General features: G+C 37.8%; 1 protein-coding gene across 1 annotated transcript; it reads right to left on the minus strand.

Annotated features, from left to right (window-relative positions):
• Positions 1-156: 156 nt before the first annotated feature.
• LOC126971820 (uncharacterized) lies at positions 157-16,773 on the minus strand. The gene is made up of 6 exons (XM_050818253.1): positions 16,517-16,773; positions 14,267-14,461; positions 13,302-13,370; positions 11,346-11,522; positions 5,736-5,845; positions 157-3,856 (listed from the first exon to the last, which is right to left on the minus strand). The coding sequence occupies exons 1-6, from the start codon at positions 16,660-16,662 to the stop codon at positions 3,831-3,833; spliced, it is 723 nt and encodes a 240-aa protein (XP_050674210.1). The 5' UTR covers positions 16,663-16,773; the 3' UTR covers positions 157-3,830.
• Positions 16,774-17,006: the final 233 nt, after the last annotated feature.

A 17,006-nucleotide genomic window follows, 5' to 3' on the forward strand; every position in this document is an offset into this window, starting at 1 on the left:
TTTTCAAATCCACACAGTTGAAGCGGTCATTAATTTATTCATTATAAACAAATTACATTTACAAATTTCACAGCTTAGTACAATCTTGTGGATGTGATTACTAATTGACAGTAATCACAACCACCATTTTCACAAAGCATCCTTACACAAACACAATTCAAGCTTCAGATAATTTATATATTCGATAATTATATTATACAGTTTATTCTTTTACACTATTCATATATTGGATGCAGCACCTTACAAACTAATTTTTTATTTATATTACAGCAATTGTAAAATACCCTATCTGATTGAAAAGAATGGCTGTTGAGTTTCTTGATTGTTCTTCTCACGAGCTCTACTTTTTCCGAACATTTAGTAGAATCAGTATTTCAAATTACTGAATCATTTTTAATCAAAAGCACATAGGTGCTAAAACATTACACAACTTTAAAACTAAAGAATTTACGAATACCCTCAATGTCACCAATAAAAGTATAATACTGCATACAATGTGTCTGTCTCTTGCTATCATTTGCCGTTATGTATCTTTATCTACACCCATGCTTTAAGTCCTCTATTAAAGATTCTGAAACAGTTAGCTTATTGGCAACATTCAAAACACCCAATGTTCTAATAACCATTACATCATCCAAACGAGTGTTGTAATGTTGTACTGAATTTTACAACAACACTCATATGTTTTTGGAGTTTACTCCTTTAGAATCGATTTTCATATAAAGCGCCCGGTATGAGACAAAAATTTTGACAATAAAATCTGCTCATCAAAATTTTATAGTACCGTTTTTCTCATTTAAATAAAAACAGACTTTGTCAGCTTACAAATAAGGCAACAATTAGCATTGTATTTTCCTGTCGGCCACCTAGCGTTACTTTTGAAAATTATTTTATTTTGCAAGAAGAAGTGTTGTGGCTAATGAAATTTAGTTTCCTGAACTTTATTAGATGGCGTTGAACCACAGACCCCATCTTGGTTCAAATTAAAAACAAATAATACTAGATTAAACGTCATCTAGTGTCACTTTTATAAACTATTTCGTATTTCCAAATCGAACGCTGAATCTTTCGAGTAATACGACAACAACTTTTTATTATATTGATATTGGTTGATATTATAAAAGACACTAAACTTAAACTACATAGAAATTGGAGGAAAACCCAGCGGCTATATGACTTCCGGGCCTTTTCGGATATGAGAAGTTCATTAAAACGTCGAGCTGCTGAGGCTTACAAAGCATATATTACGCGTAGAAAATAATATCAAATCTAATCCGCTTGAATTCTGGAAGCACATAGCAAGTCTTCATTCCAAAGAAGGTTTTGAGCTAACGGTAAAGTTCCAGGATGACAGTTTTACGGGAGCTGCATTTGCCAGATTCTTTGCAAGTGTGTATTCTACCAATATTCCCCAACTAAATACAGCACAAGCCAATAATAATGACACTTCTCATAATAGCAACTATGTAAATATACTTAAATTCACATCTCAGGATATTCTATATGGTATTAATAAATTAAAATCTTCCAGTTCAGTAGGACCTGACTGTTTGTGTTTTAACATTAACAGAATTTATATCAACACAATTAGATACACGATGCCTTCGACAGGGTTAATAATGACATCCTGCTTGCTATACTTTGTGCTTAGGTTTCTTTATGTGGATGACCTAAAATTATATGCGATCATGCAAAATGAGGCACAATATGAGGCTATGGAGGCTGACATAGATGCTGTTTATAATTTGGGTGTGCATAATAAAATGGAACTTAATCTCACTAAATGCTATATTGTCACTTTTTGTCGAATGCGACACCCAATCACTTTTCAGTAATTAATTAAAATTAATGGTAAGCTCATACGTGGGCGAAATTCAATGAAAGATCTAGGTGTGACATTTGACCAAAAGCTTACCTTCCATGACACAATCACACGACCTCGATATAATAACAGTCACTCAAGAGTCCTTTATGAGACTAGGGTTCGCATTAAGGAATGCGCGCGATTTCCACAGCGTCAATATAATACTGCTTTACCCTTGTGCGTAGTAAGCTTGAAGCGAGCTCGTGCGTATGTTATCCCTACGAAGTAACCTATTCCCTTATGCTGGAGAAAGTACAAAAAGCATTTTTGCGTTTCCTGTATAAGCGGAAACTGGGTTACTACCCGTAGTTGTACTCGTCGGTTGCCTCGATAACACAACCCTCTGGAAACCAGACGGGCTCTCGACCAGGCTATTTGCTACCTGGTAACTACCTTACCTACCTGGTAGCACGCACTGCGGCGCCCGTACCGCGAGCCTTGAAATTGTTTAATCACCTCGTAGAAGCCCGCCCTGATTGTTATCTATTTATTAATACACTTGAGATGTTGGTGCAGTTGCTGCTCCAACTTTGTAAATCCTCGCATTATAGCGTCTAGCAATAGTATAATGTACTTGATTAATGCAATTGGTGTTGTAACCGATTTATTCAAAATAAATAACGGTTTTCGATAGATGGCTTAAGAAAAATCACTATTAACTATGAAGTTATTCTATTTTTTTAATATCTATATTTTTTTAATGAATACGCTTTTATTAGCTTCTGCTATTTCTCTGTTTGTCTGACCGACTCCAATTGGACTTGATTTGGTTTAGTTCCTGTTCAAAGACAACCGTTCTTGAGGAGTAAACTCCAGTCGTGCGTCGGAGCTGACATACACGCTTTTTTTTCGATCCCTTCATGCGCAGAGTTTCAATAGACAGCCACATTCTTATTGCCCGATCCGTGGTATCTGTATGAATTTAAAAAAAAATAACGGTTTCGTTTACGCACGTTCCATACTACTAGAACGTCGCGCGCCGTAAACAAAGTAGGTTATTCGAATCCTCGCCATTTTTCTTCGATATTTTTATTGTTTTGTTTACAAAAAATGAGCGGTTCAAGTTTTGAAAGCACACCGCCAGATATTTTAAACGCTGCAAAAGAACATAATATTCATAGATGATATTAGGTTACTACAAGGACTGGCTATTTTAATGTTAGCAGTTAGACAACTGCTTCTGAATCTTTTAGAGGATTCAAATTCTGGGTGTAGATAAAGTCTTGTATGCAACTGTTGATGATTAGATATTAAAACACTCATGTGATACTATTATCGCCCTCGGCTTCGCCTCGTGTGATAAACCCACATTCGTGTTTTAATACCCCTTATTACACAACAGTTGCATAAACAACTATTGCGTCTTTATTGCTTTTTATGCAGAGTGAATTTTTTGTTGACTAACAACGTAAGACGTGACAACAACGAGGAGGGTGAAAAATAAATATTTTATATCCACGTTAATTCACATGGAACATTAATTTAGTTCTGAAGGTAATATTGTTTTAATTTAAATTTCAGATTTTTTACTGTTTAGGCTAGTTTCATCTTACTTTTTAAACACTGTCCCCCTTATTCATAATAGTCTGCTAATTTAAAGCATTGCTAATTCTCACTCTGTCTTCTTCTACTGACCTAAGTCAGAATGAGAAAGAACACTCCTTAGCGACTGTTTTAAGTTAGCGGACCATTATGAATAAGGGGGTGAGTCTCTCATTTTAGTAGTTCTTTAACTTTATTTAGTACTTCCTTTGGTGGGTATAATGTAATTTTTATGGTTCAAGGTGGTAATTTGCAATATTCAAATGGTTAAAATGGTAATTAATGGATTTTTTTTTTAATATTAGGCGGTACAATTGTTTTTAAGATTCGCAATTGCAACGCATAAATTTTGTAAAGGTGACTTTCATAGGACCTTCCAAAGCTTGACGGTTCATAATTTAAAATTGATTCAGCCAATTGATACTTATACAGTAATAGTTGAAGTCGAATCTGAAACAAATAAATAATGATTAAATTGTATACAGTAATTTATCTTGTCACTGTGTTGATTCTGAAAAAAAGGAAACCGAAATAAGTTTATAAAACCTATATTTATATAGGATTAATGTGATGAGAAATGTATATTATTCCATTTGTTAAATGGAGAGGTGTTAATCAACTGGTATTAAAGGCATTACCGCTGATTCCGAATTACAATAAGGCCTCCACAAGAATTGGCCAAAATACACACAGGCAGAATTTCATTATCTATGGTTCCTACATACGTTATAATGGGGCAATATAGCTGCTGTTCTAATACGATTTTTGGGCTGCAAAACTGCTGCATGATGCATTCCAATATATTCATGATTATATAATGAAGGCATGTATTTCTGTACTATCGTATTTTCCTACAGTCATAATAAACAAGTCGTATAAAAGGTCGACATTCGCTTAAACACGCATTTACTAAGTAGGTAACTGTTTATCATTTTATCTACACCCATGCTGTAAATCCTCTATTAAAGATTCTGAAACAGTTAGCTTATTGCCAAGATTAAAACACCCAATGTTCTAATAACCATTACATCATTCAAACGAGTGTTGTAATGTTGTACTGAATTTCATAACAACACTCCTATTTTTTTTTCAATCCCTTCATGCTCAAAGAGTTATAACAGACAGCCACATTCTTATTGCTCGATGCGTGGTATCTGTATGAATTTAAAAAAAATAACATTTTCGTTTACGCGCGTTCCACACTACCAGAACGTCGCGCGCCGTAAAAAAAAGTAGGTTATTCGAATCCCCGCCATTTTTCTTCGATATTTTTATTGTTTTGTTTACAAAAAATGAGCGATTCATTTTAAACGCTGCAAAAGAACATAATATTCAAGTGAATTTTAATTATTGCACTAAACAAAATGTAAATTACTACTAAAATAATTGTTTCATTAATAAGTACTTAGTTTATTTGTAGTAATGGATGATATTAGGTTACTACTAGGATTGGCTGTTTTAATGTTAGCAGTAAGCTAACTGTTTCAGAATATTTTAGAGGATTCATATTCTGGGTGTAGATAAAGTCTTGTATTTAATGTTTGATAATTAGGTATTAAAACACTCATGTGATACTATTATCACACTCGGCTTCGCCTCGTGAGATAAATCCACATTCGTGTTTTAATACCCCTTATTACACAACAGTTGCATATAACAATAATGTTACAATAACTATAATTACACACTAACAGTCCACCAATTGTCATACAATCTTTTTCGTGGCAATATAAACCCAACTGTTTTTTATGATTTTAGAATTGTCAGCAGGTTCATGAATCAATTATGTCGATGGTACCTACCAAAGAGAATTTTAACACTACGTTAAGCTACGGCACATTATCGGATTTTTAAAAAAGAACAAATAAAAACTTGCTATACTCTTCGCCGAAGTCGTGTTATTCTCTATTATTGTATGGAAGAGGATGATAAAAGCTGTGTGTGATGATACCCTATGTGTCTAGTGATACCTATATGATCACCGCGGCCCGTAGGTACCTTACATCAGAGTCTTGTTGAACTTATGAAGCGAAGAATATACGTTTATATGAATTCGATAGTAGGTACATTGATACTTGGTGGTCGAGGATCGAACCAGGGCCACCATGATGAGTGTCAACTGTTCTACTGCTACACCAACGCGACGCAGTTAACTGTTTTGTTGGATAAAGTAAGTATATTCTTCTTCGACAGGATCCCTTCTACAAAAAGTATAATTTGAATGGTTTTCCCATATAGTTAAGTACATTTACCTATTTATCTTTGGTGGGTCTGTTAATTCTCAAAGAGCTTTTATTAAAAATTGATTCGAAATAAAGAGAGACCTTACCCATATACATCGGCAAGTAGTTGTTGATAAGCAACTCTTGTATCAATACTACTGATACAACAATCGTATATACGACTCCATAGACACAAGTTACAAAGCACACAGCAACGCTGGAAAATAATATGTCATTATTACTTAAGTATATGTTTCATATTCTTAGATTAAGGCAATCCTCCGCTGCGCTCTAACTAGATGGCGTAGTCACAAAGTGCGGCTTGCTCCGTTGCAAAATACTAGGCCCATGTGGGCGTACTCGAGCCAGTCTCGAACAATGTGTGACATTGACGTGCCACATATTCTGTTAAACTTTGCTAATAATTGAAACTAAAATGCTGGGTTGCTAGTAAAACTTTGTTAAAAAAATACAATAAAAAATAATGATACTGAGATCACATATCATCAGTAAGTATTTTGTATTTTATTAATTTCAATGTAAAATAACACGAATCGTATGTTACAAAATATGAAAGATGCCACTGAGTGTCAAGATTCCGCGCACACAAGCATCTAATAATTGCCGTAATAAGACAGTTATTGTACTTAGGTAGTGCGGTATCTAGTTAGAGCGCAGCGGAGAGCAATACTTTATCTAGTATTATATCCTATTAATATCCTATATATAATGAGGGGATTTTGTCCCGAATGGGACGATCTTTTGTTGACTAACAATGTAACACAAGAACGACGACGAGGGTGAAAAAATAAATAATTTATATCTATGTGAATCAAAACATTGAGTTTTGACAGAGATTGTGTTTTAATTGAAATTTCAGATTTTTTCGCTGTAAGTCTTGTTTTATTTATTTATTTGTTATATGCAGGCAGTACATTAATAAGGTAAGGAACCAAGTAGTTGAGCATGTTCTTACCATAAACATTTGAAAATCTTGGTAAGAGTTATTTTAAGTCTTCCATACTACAAGTAGGTACCTACATACTCGTAATACACTTATAGCTTTCGTCTTTCTTTTTAAATACTTTGAGGCTCTCATTATAGTACCCACTCTCCCTTTAGTAATGCAAATGTAAATTTTTTATTAATATTTTTTTATGGCAAAGGAGGTCAAACGAGCGTACGGGCCACCTGGTGTTAAGTGATCACCGACGCCCAGATTATCTTGCAACACCAGAGGAATCACGCAAGGAGCGATGTCGTCCTATAAGGAACACCTAATGTGTAAAATAAATATTATTATTTCTGTGAAGACGTTATTCTTTATCAGTTTTTACGTCACTATGTGGGTACAACAGCACTTCAATTATTGTGGTTTAAGTTATATAGATTGTACAATTTTTATTGCTTTCAAACAATTACAAGCTCACTCTGCAGTTTTCATTCTCTCCCTACCACACACATTAATTTATTTATGTTCTACTCTAACGAAATCGACTGTAACGTGGAGAGGGCTTTATAAAGCACCTTATCGGCGCCCCTTTATTATAAATAGTAATAGTACTTATACAATTACTAATATTATTTAACAACGAATAGCCAGGTTTTCCCTAGTTTTCCATCCCTTAAGACCATAATATTGTAATAGCTTATAAGTTTAATTAAGTCTAAGTTATAGAAATAAGTTTTCTGATATCTACATATAAGACCAAAATTGTTTATTGCTTCTATAATTAAACGTATCAAAGAATTTTGTAATTTGATTTTTTACAATTACTAATAGGAGTTAAATTAATGTGTCAACCTGGAAGTCCAGCTACATAAGCTGGAGTTCCAGGTTTCATCACAATCGGTAACAGTCTTTGCTATACAATTCTATAAAATTAAAGAATATTTTACTAATACTTAGAGAAAGAGGGTGTTTCATTTGAGTGACTGAAAGAGAAATGTCAGCTTCTCGCTTGCTTTCAGTCACTTTATGAACAAAATCTTACAATTTTAGGGACGTGCTAATTTACCTTACAGTGTCTCTGCTCTTAAATAGTTAGTATATGTTAGTCAGTAAACTTACAATACCTACTAATTTCTTATACAATTTATACGTCTAGATAGAGTCTCTCGCTGTTAGGCAACCGATAAAAACAGGCCAGAAATATTAGTTTAGTGTGTGTGACAAGCTACGTCTTACATTCGCGATTTGTATGACACTTTGTGTCAAATAGAGGTTTTCACATCTGTCATAGTCTATCTAGACGTATAAATAATCTTAGAGTAATTTTAATTAAGTAAAAATAGACTAACGTAGTAATAATTTATGAATTTTTAATAGGTGGACAAACGAGCGTACGGGTCACCTGTTGCTAAGTGATCACCGCCGCCCACAATCTCTTGCAACACCAGAGGAATCACAGGGGCGTTGCCGGCCTTTAAGGAAGGTGTATGCGCTTTTTTTGAAGGTACCCATGTCGTATCGTCCCCGAAAGACCGCACAAGGAAGCTCATTCCACAGCTTTGTAGTAAGTGGAAGAAAGCTCCTTGAAAACTGCACTGTGAAGGACCGCCACACATCCAGATGGTGAGGATGATATCCTAACTTGTGGCGTGTCGTGCGAAGGTGGAATTCGGCGGCAGGAATCAGGTTAAATAGCTCTTCGGAACACTCCCCGTGATAAATGCGGTAGAAGACACACAATGAAGCGACTTCTCTATGCAACGCCAAGTGATCCAGCCGTTCACAGAGCACTGGGTCCCCCACAATTCGAGCTGCTCTACGTTGCACGCGGTCAAATGGATCGAGCTGATACTGGGGTGCGCCAGACCAGAGATGACAGCAATACTCCATGTGTGGCCGGACCTGCGCTTTGTAGAGCGCTAGTATGTGGGCCGGCTCGAAGTATTTCCGTGCTCTATTAATGACGCCCAGTTTCTTTGAAGCCAATTTGGCTTTGCCCTCCAGATGACCACGAAATTGGCAATCGCTCGAAATTTCGAGACCCAGTATGCCGATACTAGTATCGTAGTAGTTAGTAGCGAGGCTTTAAGGGAAGTGTTGTCGAAGAGCGGTGATACGACAAATGGGGTTTTTTTTAGTGGTAAACGCGCAAAATTGAATCTTCTGAGGGTTAAATTGGACAAGGTTCAATTTACCCCATTCCGCGACCTTCTCAAGAGAGGACTCGATAAAAGACACAAGATTCTCCAGGCACTGGTCGACGATTTCCCGAGAGAGCCCTGCATGGCCCCTGTATACGGCATCACCAGTGCTGTCGTCTGCATAGCAATGAATGTTGGAGGTGTCCAACATATCACTGATATGCAGAAGAAACAGCGTGGGAGACAGCACACAGCCTTGGGGAACTCCAGCATTCACGAGCATCGGGTTCGAGCAATATCCGTCGACAACGACCTGTATGCTGCGCCCAGTGAGGAAGCTGGAGGTCCACTTGCACAAGCTCTCGGGAAGACCAAATGATGGAAGTTTTGAGAGGAGCGCCTTGTGCCAAACACGATCAAAGGCCTTCGCTATATCCAGGCTAAATGCCAGGCTTTCCCCCTTACTTTTAATAGCCGCAGCCCATCTATGTGTTAGGTATACCAGAAGATCACCTGCTGGCCGACCATGGCGAAACCCGTATTGTCGGTCGTTGATCAACTGGTGACCCTCTACGTATACCAAGAGCTGACGGCTAATTATGCTCTCCATGATTTAAGAGAGCAGGAAGGTAATAGCAATAGGTCTGTAGTTTGCCGGATCGGAACTGTCTCTTTTTTTTTTGGATCGGATGGACAAGGGCTGACTTCCATGAGTCAGGGACTACGCCTTTAGAATAAGAGTGCCGGAATAAACGCGTAAGCACCGGCGTCAACTCAGGGGCACACGTTCTTAGCACGATTGGAGAAATGTCATCCGGTGCGCTCGTCTTCCTGACGTCCAACGAAAACAGAGCTCGCCTAACAGTTTTCTGTCTGAACAATACTTCAGGCATAGAGCTCTGACACCGCGGGATGGTCGGCGGTGTTTTTCGGCGAGATCGGCTTTCCCTTTGCAGTATGGGCCAGGGTGTCATTCCTCATGTGCAACGGCGGCATGGACGGCTGGCTGAAGCTACCAAGAGCAGCTTTCGACAATGACCAGAACTTGCATGTTCCGATCGGGTAACTGGAAAGCTGCTCGCCGATTTTGACGACGTGTTTTGACTTTGCACGGGCGATTTGCCGCTTAAAAAATCTGGAGGCACGGTTGTATTTCCTCTTAAGAACTATGCAGTTCGGATCCTTTGTGCCCAGCGCCGAAATCCAAGTTCGATACGCCTGTTATTTTCTATCAGATGCTGCTTTAACTGACGCATCGAACCAGGGCTGTGATCTGCCACCGATCGGTACTACAGAGCTTGGTATAAAAATATCCATGCCCGGCAGTATCACATCGGCTACTGCAACGGCGCAGGCACTAGGATCATCCGACGGGGAAACAAACCCTGTCCCAAAGGTAGGATGCAAAAAAGGAACGCATCCTATCCCATTCTGCTGACTTGTAGTGCCAGACGCGGCGGGTCGCTGGTGGTCTGCGACGTTGGCGTCGGATAGGCACTACACTCCTGACCAGGCAATGGTCAGACGTTCCGAGAGGGGCGTCGACAAAGACCTGGTAATCATCGGGATGTGTAGTCAGCAGAAGATCTAATAAGGACGGCATGTGGCTATCCACATCCGGGAGCCGCGTTGGCGACTCAACCAATTGGGACAGACCATACGCCAATGCAAAATTATGCACAGATCGCCCTGCGTAGTCTGTGGTACGTGATCCAAGCCATTCGGCATTGTGCCCGTTGAAATCACCCAAGACTACGATTTCAGCGGAGGGGATCTGTGCAAGCACGTCGTCAATTGCCGCTTGAACGCAGCCCATGAGATGATCGGTTTCTGCGTTACCACTATGGGACCTGTAGACACACGCATAGATGCGGACGCGGTCCTCTAAATCTACGCGGAGCCAGAGAGTGGACAGGTGGACCCTTAAAATTGCTGAGACGGCGACAGCAGATATCCTCCCTAACTTACACACATACCCCGGCATGAGGCATAAAATTGTACTCAATTTTGTACCCGGGGTACGATAAATATGACGTTTCGCTAGGTCGAAATATCTGCGTCTCCGTAAGGAAACACAAGGCCGGCTGCGCCGTCTCAAGGTGGTGGTGGACGGCGTTTGTATTGGAGTGAATTCCCCTAATATTGCAAAAGTCCACGTTGAGTGTGTGGGTGTTACTGCCTCGTTTGTCCTTGGTCATGCGCGGTTCTGTGCCCTCCCCAGAATACGAAGGGCAGCCCGAGCTAGAGTGCTCGGGGAGGGATTCTCCGACTTTGGTAGAGCCGGTTCCCTCCTGGGGTAAAATCGCTGTCGCTTGAAGATCCGCTGTCATATTCGGGTGGAGAGTGGGGGGGGGGGAATGGCCACTGGTCCTCGACACTAACTTAGCGAAACATAGCGGCACTAGGCCGCTACTTCACGCCGGTATTCTGTGCGAGTGTGGTAATTAACCCGGACGAGTCTGGCCCGATTATGCTGACGTCAAAAGACGGCAATGAAACGTTTTATATAAGTTTATTTTTCTTACAAACATTGATATAAACCAATATAGTCCCTCTTTAAATACTCGAGAAATGATTATCGATCGATCGATCGACGATCTATTAAGTATAATAATATTACTTACAATACATCTAAGTATACATCGTTGCAGTCGTGTGTCATAAGAACCAAACCAAACATCATGTATGGCCGGCAAACACTTGTTAAACCCAAGTGCAATGCGTAGACAAGTGTTAGAAACGCAAGCACGTGGCCACATAGGTAATGCTTATAATTTTCTCTGAAAATATAACAGTCCCACCTGGAAGCATTTACATAATGAATGTATTAATTAAAATTATATATCTGCTAATGTTTGTCTGATGATAATAATAATGTTTGGGCAAACATGAGACGGAATGTTTCATGGTTCGAATCCTTATGTTAAGATTGTTAAACTTTAAAATTTTTATTACCTACTTCTAAATATAAAATACGTCAGTTTAGTCCCATAACCCTAAAGTTTACCTACAAGGATTAGATTATTAGATGAAATACTTTATATTCATTTTGTCTAATAAAAACAATGTAGAAAATATTGTTCTTGACTTGGCTTATCCCGGTAATCCAGAATATCTCTACTCTTTCAATACTTAAACTATGTCCATCTCATTACATTAGATATATATTACAATACTTGATTGTGGATTACGCATTTTGAAACGCCTTCTGAACTACGGGTTGAGGCCCGCGCAACACGGTGTCCGATAAACATCCTCGATAGTCGATACACACTCATATAAAAAACTAACAACACCTAACAGTACTGAGTCTTTACTCAGACTTTACTTACGAAAACCTTAGCTGAGTGTGATAAATCGCGAACTTAACTTTTGTATTGGGCTGTCGTAGCTTTAAGCTGAGCATAATTTCAGCTGTCAAATGACTATAAAAACGAAATCAAAGAATATGCTAAGCTTACCTAGTAATTACCTTACTTACTCAGGTAAGTTTTACGTGAGTAAATTCTGAGCAAAGTCAAATATCGCTCTATGACTACAGATCTATGCTTTAGAGCTATAACGCTGTACGCACTGTAGACTGATCTTCAGCGATTCAGCGACTGTGACACTCTATGGTTTACGCTGACTTCTAGTAGTGTTGTCTTTAGTCAAGACGACTGGATACCGCGCACAAAAATGGCTCACGCTTCCGGAACAGATTTATCGAGTAACTAGTAATTCTAGTAGGATTATTGGAAGGTGAGATTATCAGATGCGGAAAAAAATATTTCGTGCTTGGTCTCCATTCTAGTTGCCTATGGCTTATACATAATAGCTCTTATTCCTCAAACCTGACGACGTGTTTATATAAACTTTCAACAAAAAAAAAATATTGAAGTAGGCGTTACTTTGCGGAAATCCATAATTATACAAATGCTTTAAGTTTTCTTTAGTGTTAATTCCGCCAATATATGTTTTGAAACTATTCGACACGTGTTTCGCCTCTACACGAAGCATCCTCAGGACGTGTTGTCTCGCCAAAATCTGGCACGAGACTACACTCAATTATGCTCAATTTGTAAATGATTTAGAGACAATGTAACTAATATTTAATTCTAATGAGTAAGAAGCTGGTCCCTGCAAGGAATTTAGTACCTAGATCTTGCTTTGAAAATAATTGAACTCTTTACAACAACCAACTTTTCCAAACCTTACGTTATCCTTCAGTTTCCAAACATCCTTTACTAAGTTCGTAGATCCTGTGGCTTAGGCTCTACGTTGATGAGTCTATACAAGTAATGTTAGATCATTTGTACGTATAGATAGACTGTGACAGCTGTGAACACGTCGAAAGAAAATTGAGTTTAGAGTTCACCTTTATTTTGAACAATGCACGCACACTAACACAAAGTGTCATACAAATCGCGAGTGTAAGACGTAGCTTGTCACGCATACTTAAAGTAAACCTGTCCTGTTTTTATCGGTCGTCTAACAGCAAGAGACTCTATCTAGACGTATAAATTATCTAAAAAAGTATATTTAAGCAAGCAATTTAATATTTTTTTTAATTAATTAAAAATCTGTCTTGAAATATTTACCATACTGAGCGAAAATATATTTCTACAATTCCCTTCTGATTGTAATCTAATTCTGATGAAGTTTCGATACTGTAATAAAATATTGAAAAATAATTATTGTGTTATTCATCAAATTAATATACATTTTTTTGTTAGGATGGTAGGTGATCACCTCCGACTCGGGGCAAAAACACCCGGAACATTTTAGATCGAACACATCTCTTATTACAGGACATCCACAGTGTCTGCGAGGCAAGAAATTCAAAAAGAAATCTTCTTAACTTTGCCATTTTTTTTTCAATATAATAATATGTTTTTAATTTATTCATAGCTCATTTATTTTTATTTTTATGTAAAAATACATGAAAAAGAAATATCATTAAATACTTAATATTATTTTTATCTTAAACCAAAATAACTTGATTTACGCGAATTTTATATTTTGCATCATATTTTAAAACTGACACAAAATATAGGCCTATATCACGGAGTAGTAAAAAAAGAAGGACTCCGCGCCGTGATATTAGCAAGTGAAGCACCTTTATGCTAGTGTGTGTGCGGTTACGGGGAATACCAGTTACACAATTTTTTCTCCCTATAATAATCATATGTCCACAAATACTTTTATAGTATTGTTTTTACACTTTTTCACAACGCACGTCGGTTTTTTTAAAATATTTTATTGCGATGCAAACTGATCTGTCACAGACGATGGCAAATCTCATAATGGCGGCCGATCGGCTTGTATTAGTGTGAGTGTATGCGTGGAGCTATGTATTTACACGTTTACCGGCTTGTTTTGGTGCCTCAATGTTGTGTAAGGTGACACGGAGTCCTTTTTTTACTCGTCCGTGGCCTATATGAGTTATATCACTCATTACTTTCTTTAGCATAAATTAAGTTCTAGGATAGAAAAATATATGTCAATGAAAAGATCGGATTTACAATATTATATGAACTCATTATTATTCGTAGCTGGTAGTTACCTGCAGTCATTCTGTTTTGCTTCCTTAAGTAACTTCCATTGTTCCTTCATTTTGTTTAAACAATACCATGTACTTGATAAAAATATAAGAAATACTATGTTCTCTGTTGGAGTAATCTTGTTTAGCATTATAATTCCCATCTCAAACACCAGGTACATGTAAATTATTGTGGCCAAAGTCCAATAATAGCTAAATCTGAAAATTAATACTGCACTTATTAAAGTCGGTACTTATAATTTCCACGACTTGGAACTGAGAAAGAACCTTTTGAAAACGTACTTTTGAATTGACAGATTCGATTTGCCTTGATCTGACGTTTCACATTGTATCAGTGATGCGAACACTGACATGTATAAATACCACTGGACAGGCTGTTCCATATGTTTGACAGCAAACAGCTTTTTGTGCCTATTTGAAACGCCACTCGCGAGCGTCCAGAGAATAAATTTTGACGTATAATACAAATGGCCGCGAAGGAACGTACGACAATCTGAAGTATTTTTGCATTTGGAATTAATTTCTTTCGTTATCCGTGTTATTTATACTTCAAAAATCAACGTTATACAGTACACATTTTTTTTGTAAATAGTTTCCCACCATCTATCGATGTTTGCTGAGGTTCTCATCACTAGTTTTAGTACCGCAGACTCTCGCTACATGGCCAACAGCGCCAAAATGGCGAATATCAAACAGGCACAAAAGCACTTTGACAGTCGCCAGTGCAGTGGTATATAGTAGAGGTCAGTGGAACAAGAAACGTTGGTGCGATTTCGCTATGATTAATTTAATTTCTAGAATTCAATAGGAATTAATTTTCATTCAGGGACTCGCGCCATAAAATATTATTTTGCGCACGAGATTGTTTTTCGCATTTTGCATTGATTTTGTCGTCCTGGCCGCTAAAGAGACCATGCCTTGCGCTCTATCCGAGGAAACGAGTGTATGTCGCTTGATACAGCCGCCCACATTCTCTTGCAACACAGAAGAAACACAGAATCGTTGCTGCACGATGTAGACGCTTTTTTCGCTGATGCCGCTGAAGCTCATTCCATGCCAGGCTGTACGTGGCAGATGGGTTAAAACTTTTTTTTAAACCGCACTCCACAGGAACGCCACACATCCAGATGACGAGAATGATCGCCGAGTTTATAGCATATCTTGAGATATTGGAATTGGGCGGCAGTCAAAGAGCTCTCGGAACACTGATGATAAATGCGGTAGAAGATACACAATGAAGCGACGTCTATACGCAACGCTAATAGTCTAGTCAACAAGTTGAAAATGGTAGAAAATAGAGATACTGTTAAATTTATGCTTTACTCGATATTTATAGAGATACTCTTAAATTTATGCCGTACTCGCTTTTGACGCCACGCGTTCAACCTAAAAATGTGTCGCACAGACCTATTTTCAGCGTTAAATTAATATTATAAATAATGGAGATAGAGTTCCGGGAGTTTAGAGTTTTTATTGGAAACTTCCTCTTCTTTCGAAATCTTTTTTTGAAATTTCTTAAATTTTACTTTTCTTCTTTATGAAATATTAGCAAAAAACGAAATGCCATTTTTTTCATCTTTAATTGTTTATAACTTTTGCAATTTTTTATGTGTCATTCCGGATCCAATGAGCTATCGCACATAATTTTAAGAGCAGAATCTCTATTTTGTACCATTTTCAATGTCGATTAGACTATAAGTGATCCAGCCGTTCACAGAGCACTGGTTCTTCTACAATTTGAGCGGCCAATAATATAATAAGCTTACTTAAAGTGCTTTATTTCACATAGGTATTTATTAAAATTTGAGCCCCTCTGAAAACGTGATCCTGCAAAGGTCAAGATACGTCGGGTTAAAGTTTAAACAATAATAAGATTGTAAGTATAAAGTGACACGCGTTTTTACCCTTTAGAAGTCATTTTTTGTAAGTTAAAGTTTACTTATTCTTAATTATCATAGATACATATTTATTTGCAGGAGAGCCGTCTGCGGTGGCGCGGTCACGTTATGAGGCGACCATACAACCACATGAGAAGAAAAGTGCTAGATATAGAAACTAAACCCCGAGGACGAGGAAGACCCCGAATCACATGGATGTCTATAGGAAATAAGAACCTCAAAGAAGCCCAAATACACAAAGAGACGACCCAGGACCGAGCCACCTGGAGACAAACGATACAGTGGGCCGCCGCAAATAAAATAGGAGAGGGCCAGGCAAAGAAGAAGATAGATAAATATTAATTTAACCTCATACCTGTTTCTATGATGTTTTTTAAAATGAACATACAAGGCACATATTCCAGTGAACAGCACAACTACCACTGTGGCTGCTTCCGACAGTGAAGCAATTAGTAAAAGACTTGGGATCAGAACAAATGGCAAAATTCGTTCTATCTCCATTATAATAAAAACTGCGTTTAATCTGTATTGATACTTCCGTAAAAGTTGAAATTTTAGTTCACACCTAACCTAATATTTACATAATACGAAACACGTTTCAGCGGAACGCATTGAAAGTTATAATAGTTTGTCATGAAACTAGAATTACATCGAAATAGTAACTACCTACTTATCAATCTTCGGAAAAACAAAATGACCTTGAAACAAATTTATTGGAACACCCTTTTTTGCAGAATATTAAGTATGTAGGAACTAAATTATTTTTGCGTGCCTGATATAAGACATGATATAGGCACAATTACAGGTGTTGGGTTCCTCATCTATTAAGTCGATGCACGTTTATT

This window comes from Leptidea sinapis, chromosome 24 (assembly GCF_905404315.1).
Source record: "Leptidea sinapis chromosome 24, ilLepSina1.1, whole genome shotgun sequence".
Taxonomy (NCBI): Eukaryota; Metazoa; Arthropoda; class Insecta; order Lepidoptera; family Pieridae; genus Leptidea; species Leptidea sinapis.

Coding starts and splice junctions, on each gene's coding strand:
- LOC126971820 (XM_050818253.1), bottom strand. CDS start 16,662: ATGGAGATAGAACGAATTTTGCCATTTGTTCTGATCCCAAGTCTTTTA. Junction 11,523..13,301: donor ATATATTTTCGCTCAGTATG/GTAAATATTTCA, acceptor AAATGCTTCCAG/GTGGGACTGTTATATTTTCA. Junction 3,857..5,735: donor CTACTTGCCGATGTATATGG/GTAAGGTCTCTC, acceptor TATTTGTTTCAG/ATTCGACTTCAACTATTACT.